At 53.2% G+C, this 11,717-nt stretch overlaps 1 protein-coding gene across 3 annotated transcripts in view; it reads left to right on the top strand.

The window, feature by feature from the left end:
• LOC146493974 (nucleolar protein 4-like) overlaps positions 1–11,678 on the top strand; it is a 104,726-nt gene extending 93,048 nt beyond the window's left edge. For 2 of the 3 annotated variants that reach the window (XM_085146636.1, XM_085146637.1), the window contains 3 exons: positions 408–521; positions 4,510–4,762; positions 4,917–11,678. In XM_085146636.1, coding sequence (XP_085002762.1) covers positions 408–521; positions 4,510–4,762; positions 4,917–5,161 — 612 coding nt within the window. In that variant the 3' untranslated portion in view covers positions 5,162–11,678. The remainder of the gene's footprint in view (positions 1–407; positions 522–4,509; positions 4,763–4,916) is intronic. The other variant, XR_014871621.1, reaches the window with a different exon arrangement.
• The last annotated feature ends 39 nt before the right edge of the window (positions 11,679–11,717 follow it).

Genomic DNA, 11,717 nt, shown 5'->3' with positions numbered 1-11,717 from the left:
TCTTCTCCTCACAGATCATCAGTTTACCTTCATCTTCCTCTCCCACCTGTAAACCTCTTATTTTCCATCTTCAGGCTCTTCCTCGCAGCATCCCCCCTGTGGTGCCCTCATTCTTCATCTCTACCTCCTCTTCCTCAGTGTGTTTTCCTCCTCGCTGTGAGCTGAAGCGGTTTGACTACCTTCTCCTGGACATTTCCTTCCACTCTCACGATCACTCCTGATGTTCTCCTGATGTTCTCACGATCACTCCTGATGTTCTCCTGATGTTCTCCTGCTGATCGCTTGTTTAGCTCGTTGATTAATTGTTCTGTTTGTTTCTGCTGTGGATGATTTTCCTTGATGTTAGTGATGTGAACCTGATGATGAAGAACCCGAAGACTCTGACCCTGAGCTTCTGTTGTTTTCAGACCCGCCCCACTCCACCTCACCTCACCTCGGCCATGGCTGAGAACATCCTGGCTGCTGCCTGCGAGAGCGAATCACGCAACGCTGCCAAGAGGATGCGCCTCGAAGCCTACCACGTGAGTTCCTGCGGTGCTTCCACAGTTGTGTCCGAAACAGAGCTGCTTTACTGACGGCTTCCAGCGGGAGGCGCTCTCTCCTTTCTGATCAGAAAAACCCCGAAGGAACATCAGGGCTTCAGTGCTGGTGTCAAACATGAGGCCCGCGGGCCAGAGTCAGCCCGACAAAGATTCCAATCCAGCTCGCTGTGGGAAATGTGAAGCACTGCATACATACAGCTGATAAAGACCATTCACACCACAGCAACAGACGAGCAAATTCCTGTTTTTCAAAAAATAAGGAATATTATCTGTGACACAAACCCGACTGATGACCACAGAACAGCTACGAGCTTTTGAGACCAAACAGCAGCGCTGACACATTTCTGTCATTTACAGCAGCAGCGTCTCCTCATCATGCAGACACACACATGCTGTGGCCACAGCTCTGACCTACAGCCATGTTTCAGGGACGAAATGTGCAAGACAGGGGCGAGGACAGTGTCGGGGACAGTGTCGAGGACAGTGTCGAGGAAAGGGGCGAGGACAGTGTCGAGGACAGGGGCAAGGGCGAGGACAGGGGCGAGGACGGGGCAAGGGCGAGGACAGTGTCGAAGATAGGGGCGAGGACAGTGTCGAGGACAGGGGCGAGGACAGTGTCGAGGACAGGGGCGAGGACAGTGTCGAGGACAGTGTCGAGGACAGGGGCAGGGGCGAGGACAGGGGCGAGGACAGGGGCGAGGCGAGGACGGTGTCGAGGACAGAGGCGAGGATAGTGTCGAGGACAGGGGCGAGGATAGTGTCGAGGACAGGGGCGAGGCGAGGACAGTGTCGAAGATAGGGGCGAGGACAAGGGCGAGGACAGTGTCGAGGACAGTGGCGAGGACAGGGGCAAGGCCAGGACGGTGTCGAGGACAGGGGCGAGGACGGTGTCGAAGACAGGGGCGAGGACGGTGTCGAAGACAGGGGCGAGGACAGTGTCAGGGACAGGGGCAAGGGCGAGGACAGGGGCGAGGCGAGGACGGTGTCGAGGATAGTGTCGAGGACAGGGGCGAGGATAGTGTCGAGGACAGGGGCGAGGACAGGGGCGAGGCGAGGACGGTGTCGAGGACAGGGGCGAGGACAGTGTCGAGGACAGGGGTGAGGACAGTGTCGAGGACAGGGGCGAGGACAGTGTCGAAGATACGGGCGAGGACAGTGTCGAGGACAGGGCGAGGACAAGGGCGAGGACGGGTGAGGACAGTGTCGAAGACGGGTGAGGACAGTGTCGAAGACAGGGGCGAGGACGGGGTGAGGGCGAGGACAGGGGCGAGGCGAGGACGGTGTCGAGGACAGGGGCGAGGATAGTGTCGAGGACAGTGTCGAGGACAGGGGCGAGGACAGGGGCGAGGATAGTGTCGAGGACAGTGTCGAGGACAGTGTCGAGGACGGGGCGAGGACAGTGTCGAGGACAGGGGCAAGGACAGTGTCGAGGACAGGGCGAGGACAAGGGCGAGGACGGGCGAGGACAGTGTCGAGGACAGGGGTGGGGCGAGGACAGTGTCGAGGACAGGGCGAGGACAGTGTCGAGGACAGGGGCGAGGACGGTGTCGAGGACAGTGTCGAGGACAGGGGCGAGGACAGTGTCGAGGACAGTGTCGAGGACGGGGCGAGGACAGTGTCGAGGACAGTGTCGAGGACAGGGGCAAGGACAGTGTCGAGGACGGGGCGAGGACAAGGGCGAGGACGGGCGAGGACAGTGTCGAGGACAGGGGTGGGGCGAGGACAGTGTCGAGGACAGGGCGAGGACAGTGTCGAGGACAGGGGCGAGGACGGTGTCGAGGACAGTGTCGAGGACAGGGGCGAGGACAGTGTCGAAGACAGGGGCGAGGACAGGGGCAAGGGCGAGGACAGTGTCGAAGATAGGGGCGAGGACAGTGTCGACGACAGTGTCGAGGACAGGGGCGAGGACAGGGGCGAGGACAGGGGCAAGGGCGAGGACAGTGTCGAAGACAGGGGCGAGGACAGGGGTGAGGACAGTGTCGAAGACAGGGGCGAGGACAGGGGTGAGGACAGTGTCGAAGACAGGGGCGAGGACAGGGGTGAGGACAGTGTCAGGGACAGGGGCAAGGGCGAGGACAGGGGCGAGGACAGTGTCGAGGACAGGGACGAGGATAGTGTCGAGGACAGGGACGAGGATAGTGTCGAGGACAGGGGCGAGGACAAGGGCAAGGACAGGGGTGAGGACAGTGTCGAGGACAGGGGCGAGAATAGTGTCGAGGACAGTGTCGAGGACAGGGGCGAGGATAGTGTCGAGGACAGGGGCGAGGATAGCGTCGAGGACAGTGTCGAGGACAGTGTCGAGGACAGGGGCGATACAGTGTCGAGGACAGGGGCGAAGACAGTGTCGAGTACAGGGGCGAGGACAGGGGCAAGGGCGAGGACAGTGTCGAAGATAGGGGCGAGGACAGTGTCGAGGACAGGGCGAGGACAGTGTCGAGGACAGGGCGAGGACAAGGGCGAGGACGGGTGAGGACAGTGTCGAAGACAGGGGCGAGGCGAGTACAGGGGTGAGGACAGTGTCGAAGACAGGGGCGAGGACAGGGGTGAGGACAGTGTCAGGGACAGGGACAGGGGCGAGGACAGTGTCGAGGACAGGGACGAGGATAGTGTTGAGGACAAGGACCAGGATAGTGTCGAGGACAGGGGCGAGGACAAGGGCAAGGACAGGGGTGAGGACAGTGTCGAGGACAGGGGCGAGAATAGTGTCGAGGACAGTGTCGAGGGCGGGGCGAGGATAGTGTCGAGGACAGGGGCGAGGATAGCGTCGAGGACAGTGTCGAGGACAGGGGCGGGGCGAGGACAGTGTCGAAGACAGGGGCGAGGACAAGGGCGAGGACAGTGTCAAGGACAGGGGCGAGGACTAGGGCGAGGCGAGGACGGTGTCGAGGACAGGGGTGAGGACGGTGTCGAGGACAGGGGCGAGGACGGTGTCGAGGACAGGGGCGAGGACAGGGGCACGGGCGAGGACAGTGTCGAAGATAGGGTTGAGGACAGTGTCGAGGGCGGGGCGAGGACAGTGTCGAGGACAGGGCGAGGACAGTGTCGAGGACAGGGCAAGGGCGAGGACAGTGTCGAGGACAGGGACGAGGACAGTGTCGAGGACAGTGTCGAGGACAGGGACGAGGACAGGGGCGAGGACAGTGTCGAGGACGGGGCGAGGACAGTGTCGAGGACAGGGCGAGGACAGTGTCGAGGACAGGGCAAGGGCGAGGACAGTGTCGAAGACAGTGTCGAAGATAGGGGCGAGGACAGTGTTGAGGACAGGGCGAGGACAAGGGCGAGGACGGGTGAGGACAGTGTCGAAGACAGGGGCGAGGCGAGGACAGGGGCGAGGACAGGGGCGAGGATATGGCGTTATTTTTGTGCCTCTATTCTGAGCACACGTGAAAACAATTAGTACAAATGTTGCATTTTAAGTAGAAAATTAAAATTTGAGTTTAATTTGAGCGAATAAAACTCATTACAGTGTTTGCTTCTATCCGTATACACACACAATAACAGCCCCGCTCACCCAGTTGTTGGTATTTGCTCTTGCATTATTATTAACAGTGCTGTCAGCGTTAATCTCATTAAAATGACGTTAACGCCATAACTGCATTAACGCAGCAAATCTCTGTTAGCGCAGATTCCCCGTGCGAGAGCCCCACGCACACGTTAATGCGATTATGGCGCTGACAGCGCTAATTATTACCGCTCCACTGGGTTTAGCTGCCATCACACCTGTGATGTGTTGGTTATCCATACAACATTCAGAGCTGTAGCTGGACACGCCCATGGCAGGCGGTGCCCATGACCATGAATATGTTTAGAAGCTGCTATGAGTGCAGTTTGCGTTTATCAACTTTCCAGTTTTGGAAGTTTTTCTTTAATTCCATGAGAGAAAAATCCCCTGTCAGCATTCCTGCTTCCTGCCCCCATCGTGCTGTTTTTATTTTGAAAAGCTCCTGACTTCCTTGTCCTTCCTCAGGATGAGCAGATCACTCTGGATAAGCCGTCCGGGGTCGGAGGCGTTCTGAGGGAGCCGGCGTCCCTCGCTCACTCCGCCTACTCATTGGCCGCCTCAGCCTTCTCCTCCCAGGAGTCCCAGCTCTATATCAACGGCGCTGGCCTCAGCTACGGTTACCGTGGATACCCAGGCCTGAGCGCCACCATGCAACACCCTGTTTCCCTGACAACCGGTGCTGCTGCTGCCGCTGCTGCTGTTGCCGGTCAGACCAACGGTAAGTGATGACGCTAGCAGTCCATCTTTTATTTACAGATTGTTGGGATGTTTGGGTGCTTCCTGTGGATGTTTTCTCGTATCAGGAACATATTATACGTAATGACATCATTTCTAAGTAATGACATCATAATCTCGACCGTGTTCCTCTGCAGGCCCCACTGACCTCAGCATGAAGTCTCACTCCTCCACCAACGTCAGTAACTCCTCCTCTTCTGTTGCCGCCAACAGCCTCGGTGGGCGGGGCAGTGGTGGCGGAGGAGGGGGCGGGGCGTCGACCCAGCTCAGCCAGCCAGAGATCACGGCCGTGCGTCAGCTGATCGCCGGATACCGAGAGTCAGCCGCCTTCCTGCTGCGCTCAGCAGACGAGCTGGAAAACCTCATCCTGCAGCAGAACTGATCTCACACACACTCACACACACACACACACACACACACACTATCCCGTCACGTTTCCTGCGCCCTCGCCGGCCTCACCTGGTTTTGAAACTGTGGCAACCGTTTTGAGGAAAACGGGAACCTGAGGCCGCAGCGAGGGCGAAGAATCCACCGAATCCTGCCTGAGAACAAAAACGCCGCAGGAAGCTCGGCTCCTCTGCGGAGGCGCCTCACAATCACAGAGGAGGAGGAGCAAAGACTCTCTGGGGAGCTGTGGGAGTTCGGATCTTCTTCTGGTTATAAAAACGACGTCGCGCTGAGGCTGTCTGTTTTCGGACGCTGTCCGTTTCTTCGTTGGGACATTTTGTGATTTTTCCGTTGGACTTTTTTAAAGTGAAAGAAGAAAAAGAACAGATTGTTCGTGCTCGCCTGTATATAAGCTCTCTGTGTCCTTCAGCACTTTCTCCTCACCTCTGACCTCACCCCGTCCTTCCCCTTGGCCCCGGGAGCCGCGTGCTCACTTATGCATCCGAGACGCCATTTTGACCACCAGGAAATACCTCAGATCAGACCTGCCAATCAAACGCTCAGCTCCTGCAGGTGAAGCCGGGTTTCTCCGCCTCCTGATGTCGTCAGCGTTTCTTTCTTTTCTGAGGAGAGTCGTGCACGTGTGCGCAGGTTTATCTCCAGCTTCTACGAAACCTCAGCATCTCCTCCTCCTCCTCCTCCTCTTCTCTCTGTTTGGACCTACTCTCCGGCTCTTCTTCGTGGACCTAAACCTCCTCCTCTTCCTCAGGCTTGAGGATGAGGAGGACTGCTCCGTCTTACTGTGTGTGTCTGTTAAACTCTGAGATGGCCATTACTATTATTGTTGTTATTACTATGATTATAATGATGAACTTTCATGTTGCTGCTGCTATTTTAAAAACCGGACCTTCTGCCATAGACCTGAAACCTCAACACAGCCGGGCGGTAGCTTGCCGCAGTGCCCCGTAAAAACGCGACCAACCGGCTCAGAGAGCGACGGTCCGATCCGGCGCTCCTCTCTGTCCCGCTGGCTGCTTGGTCGGCTGCTTTCTTTGTTTTGCTTCATAGGGCTCGATTCCTGTCGTGTTTTGTGACTTTCTAACTGTGAATCTTCTTCTTTTCGGACCCTCCCCTCAGTTTGGAGGGCACGGGGAGGGCTGTACAAACTTCTAGTCCCGTGTAGATTAATACTATCTGTTTGTTTACTAGTGGGTAACTTGTGATTAGTCTGAGAGGAAAGTGAGGCAGCAGATAAGTGGAGCGGGAGCTCCTCCCTCAGGTTCTCAGCCATGTTGGAATCACACCTGATGTTCTGGTCCCTGCTTACGCTCTGCTGCTTGAAGAGTTTGACCTTTGTGGAAATAGGATTTGCTTTCAAGTTAGATGAAAAGCTGACCTCATTGTTGTACCTTTCAGCTGCACCTTCCAACCCTGGAGCTCTAGAAGCTGCAGTTCCTCTGATGTCCTCTGGAGGCTCCAGTGGTGGTCGGCCTCATAGACTCCCATGTTAAAACTTTAGAGCAGAAGTTAACATGCTTATGGCTCAGCAGTAGCTTCTGGACCATATAGGATACAAGACAGTAGCCCTAAGCTAGCTTAGCTTTAAACACTAGAAGCTGGGGGAAGTGGCTAGCTTACTTATTAGCATGTTATGCCTTGTAAAAAGAAGCCATACTAAAAAAAGAGAGCAAAACATAACATGTTAGCTGGTGCTCTGTACAGGAATAATCTGACCTTTAAACAGAGCCAGGCTAGCTGTTTACCCCTGCCTGCAGTCTTTGAGCTAAGCTAAGCTAACTGTCAGAACATCAAACGTCCCATCAGGATCTCTGCAAGGAAGCAAGTTATTTCCCCAAACCCAAACTCTTCCTTTAATTCTCGTTCTCATCACTGCTGAGTACTTTTGTCTTTTGATAGAGTTGTTTAAAGATAATTATTTTTCATTATGTGAAATTTAGCTTCAAAGTGCATTTTGAACCTCAGCTCGTTAGACCCTCGGGCTCATTAAGGCCTCGGGCTCGTTGGGGCCTCAGGCTCGTTGGGGCCTCAAGCTCGTTGGGGCCTTAGGCTTGTTAAGGCCTCAGGCGCTCGTTAGGGACTTGGGCTCGTTAAGGCCTCAAGCTCGTTGGGGCCTCGGGTTCATTAGGAGTTTGGGCCCTCGTTGAGGCCTCAGGCGCTCGTTAGGGACTTGGGCTCGTTAGCTCCTGGTTTCCTGGATGATGCTCTGCTTCTATTATGGTTTCTACTCAGCTCGACGGTCATTTCACTGTAATTTGCTCCCTTTTTGCACAGCGAGGAAAGCAACAGTCATCTGTGATGTGAAGGGGCGGGGCCCCTTTGTGTGAGTGTATGCATGTTTGCTCAGAGGGACCGCCCCCAACCCCCACGCCCCGCTCTGCTGTGAAGCAAAGGGGAGGCGTGGCATGGCAGTTTTCTGTCATGCGGCTGATAATCACCACGTCCACTGGGAGGTTTGTGATGGCAGCTCAGACCTCACAGCCTCCACCCAAACATCCACACGTTCACGCTCATGTGCAGCAACAGAAGCGCCCGAGCTTTGGGAAAAGTTTCACACGGAAGTGACTGAATTTGATGAGGTTTTGTTTTTAGAAAGCTGTGATTCAAGATCAGCGAGAGGAAAACTGGAGAAAAATATGCAACAAAAAAAAAAAGACGAGAAGAAGAGCAGGTGGGCACGACCTTTGACCCACCTTTCACCTCAAAGCATTTAAGGACGATCAACACCGATGTTCAATCAAACTTTATTCGTCCTCGTAAACAGAGTTTGGGCCCCGGGGTCCCGTCCTGCTCTTCCTCCATCTGATCCTCACTGTGCTCTCAGATGCTGCCTCTGCTTCCTGGCTTTCAGAGCGACCCAGCACCTCTGGGTCACCTGGACCGGTCCAGGTGTGCTGTGATGGGCCGAACCGCTCTCTGCTGTGGCGGCAGCGTCAGCAGACCCGGGACCTGGAGGTGTGGCGATCCCTCGGACCGCGGCGGGGTTTCACCTGCACTGCTGCCGTTCCAAAAGCCTCGAAGCTCCCAAATGTTTGTGAGAAATAAACGAGATCCTCCCGTTAGACAAACAGCTGTTTGTTTACTTTGAATGGCAGCGTACGATTGGTTGAATCAGCTGAAAGGCTTCCTGCTGTCGGGGAGGATGTCCTGAAGTCTCCAAACACGTGAAGCAGTCTTTCTCTGTGATCAGAATCGCCTGTACGGACTCTGAGGACTCCATAAAGTTCAGATGAAACGCAGGAACAGTTCGATGCACTTCTGCGTTATGTTCCCGACTTCCTTCCAACTTCCTGCTCACGCCAGGGTCGAATGTTCGAAGCCGTTCTGTTCAGCCTCCTCGATACCTTCTGCTCCTTTGAAACAACCTCTGGCGACCTTGTTATTATTCGTCTTTTGTTGGATTTCTTAAGGAATAAGTTCATAAAACCTTTGAGATGGTCTGATGAAATCATCGCATCACTTCCTGTTTCTCAGAGAGGATGTTTCTGAATCACACACAACAAAAAGCAAATGACAATCTGCAGAAAGGTGGAATTTGCTCTCTGTTTGGTTTCCATTCCTGCTGTCGGCACAGCCGGACAGATCGGGAGAATGATCCGAGTGTTTTAGCCATACGCCGCCGCCGCCTCCTCCGCTCGTTGTTAACGTCTCCACGGTCGAGTACATAGCAGATGCGTTTCTATCCAGTTTCTATTTTTTAGTATGACGTGATTCTTCTTCTGATTTCTATATTTTGTAGTGTGATTAAAGTGGTCTTTTTATATTCCAGCAGTTTCTACCACACATTCCAAACGTCAGCAGACGGGCCCCGGCCGGCGCCGCCGCGGACGCTGAGCTCATCTTAACTGTCCTCCACAGCTGTTTTTAAAGGTCGTGTTGAGACAGAGGTGGTCAGTGTGTCACAAAGGTCACGGCGTCTCGTCGGCGTCTCGTCGGCGTCTCGTCGGCGTCTCGTCGGCGTCTCGGGCCTCGGAGACTCTGGAGGTGGAGTCAATCAGTTTACTTCACATTTAGCGCCTTCTGTCTTCATGTCCACCTGTTTTAACTCCTTAAAAGGAAACAACCATCAGTCGCTGTGATGACGGTGAGTCGGCATGGAGACCTGTGCCCACAGGTAACAGAAGCCTCCTGTCAGCCCCTCTGAAGGATGTTGAGGGGTCATCTTAAGGTTCAGGGTTAGGGTCTTCCTGCTGCTGTCACCTTTAGATCACTCAAAGCAGGTGCCAACCGCTCTTTGCACGGAGGAAGACGTGGCGAGGAGGAGGCGAGCTCGACCCACAGTCTGAGCAGTTTCCTCTGAACCGTCTGCCTCAGACGATCGGTCCTCAGGGACGAATTTAAAGGGGCTTGACCTCACGATGGGATCGTTCCCGGTCATTCGTCACCCTCAGAAGCGAGGGTCAGCAGTCGGTGTAGAAGCAGGAACCACGACTCCAGCTGGTTCCTCTCGGTTTGTTTCCTTTTGGCTCAAAGACTCGAGTTTGATGAAGCGTGGAAACGCGCGCTTCATTCATTAAATCTGGCTGTCATGGCGGCAGGTTTCTAACAGATGCAGACATGAACATCAAAGTGCAAACGTGTTTGTGCAAAAGTCTTGAATCACATGTTGCTGTGGAGGACGGCGTCAGACGGGGGCGTCTGCAGTCGCGATGCCAGTCAGGTCCCATCGAATCAGAATCTAAGCTCAAAAAACGTCTTTAAGAAAAAAAGAAAGAAGGCAGACGGCGTTACGGAGCGTTTTTATTTTTCTATCTGTACGGCTTCTGTCAGAATATAAAGACGGCGTCCGGGCCGCTCGGTTTCCTGGTTTTCAGTTTGTGCTTTTCTCTTTCCTTCCCGTCTTTGGCTGACTTCTTTGTGCCGGACTCGTGACTGTCTCGACGTCTCCGCCGGGCCTTCGTACCTTCAGTAATACCAATGTGAAACCTGTAACTCTCCTCATGGTTCGACTCAGTGGAAGTGTGATGTTTACATGTACAGATTTTTGCTATTTTTCTTTTCTGGTTCTTTCTGTTTTCATCTTCATGCCTCTCTTTTCCACTCCTGAGTTCCTCTCACTCCTTCCTCACACAGGGAAATGGGACTGAGACTAAATATCCACCTTTCACACTCTGCCCTTTCCCACTGTGGAGGCCTGAGAGTGCCAAAAGTGCTAATGTCCTTAGCACCTTTAAATGCATCAAACTAAGAAATTAATCTGAACTGTAGTTCTCCTCTTTATTCCCTGTTTCATGTTCTAAATAAGGAAATAAAGAGCAAAATGAATGAATGAATAAATGAATGTAATTGGCACCCGTGCAGCAGCCATGTTTGGACCTGACCTAAGGCTCATTTACAGCTCAGGTAAATGTTTTACAGGCCGTTAGTTTTACTTTAAAGTCTGTTTTCAGTTCATCAGTGTTAGTTTTATTATGACAAATGAGAACATTATTTATATATTTTTATTTTCATTATTTTTAGTAGTGCAGTTTGGTCTAGTTTTTAGAAGACGGCGATTTCCTGCAGGAGAGGTGGTGAGCCTGGCCCAGATGTGGTCCAGATGTTGCCACAGTCACTGAAGCCGGGTCAAAGCCAGACGAGGTAAATCTGTACAAAGGTGAACATGGACAGAAATGTTTGGGTTGATGCATTTAACTTCCTGTTAGTGTTGGAGCTGTTCAGTCACTTTGGCAGTTTCAGTCCTCCGTAGGGTCTGGGGGATCGGGTACTTCCTGTTAGCATCATTAGCGCTGAGTTAAATCTGCCACGCTAACGTGCTCGGTGAAGAAAGTCGAGGCGTTCCCGGGCGGCCTTCTGGGTGTGGGAGGGGGGAGTTGTGCGATTGTTCGGCTCTGGAAGGGTGGGTTGCGGTTGACCCCCGACCTCTCGGCTGACTCCACGGCACACAGGATCCCAGCGGGGCCACGGCGACCCTCCGCGATCCGTGGGACACGATTCCTCAGTGAATGAAAAGCCATTTTGGGCCCCGGGCGTCGGGTCTTTAGTCTGTGAGTGTATTTAGCGAAACTTAAACTGCGGACGGCGAAACTCAACCTCAGGAACAGAAAAAAGGACATGACTTTTATAAAAGCAGCTGAAGGCCCATTTCCCGCTCTTTGATACCATATAAATTATATCAAATCAATTCTTTTTATATTTATTGTGTTTATTATTCTTCTATATAACAGTGGATACCTTTTGCAGTACCTGTGGCTGAATATTTTGATTCTTTAGAAAAGTGTTGATAATATATGTGAAGCAACTTAAAGGACGGAGGAAAAAAAAGAAGAAATCTGGGTTCTTATTCTTTCTGTTTGTTGATGACTACATATCACTCTGGTCCATGACGAAGAAACCAATGATTATACAGACTGAGCTTTCTTTGTGTGATGTCACTGCTAAGGCTGAAATGTTTCTGGACTTTGTGACCGTTCAGTTTGTTTTTGGTTTGTTTCCTCCCGAGCTGTACATCACAAAGCTAAATATACTAATAAAACTGTGTGCTATCTATCAGACGTCAGCTTTCACGCTCCCTTATTTCCTCCCACCACGAA

The sequence above is a fragment of the Neolamprologus multifasciatus genome, chromosome 20 (genome assembly GCF_963576455.1).
Source record: "Neolamprologus multifasciatus chromosome 20, fNeoMul1.2, whole genome shotgun sequence".
NCBI classification, from domain to species: Eukaryota; Metazoa; Chordata; class Actinopteri; order Cichliformes; family Cichlidae; genus Neolamprologus; species Neolamprologus multifasciatus.
The sequence above is the reverse complement of the archived record's forward strand: the minus strand, read 5'-3'. Positions and strand labels throughout refer to the sequence as shown.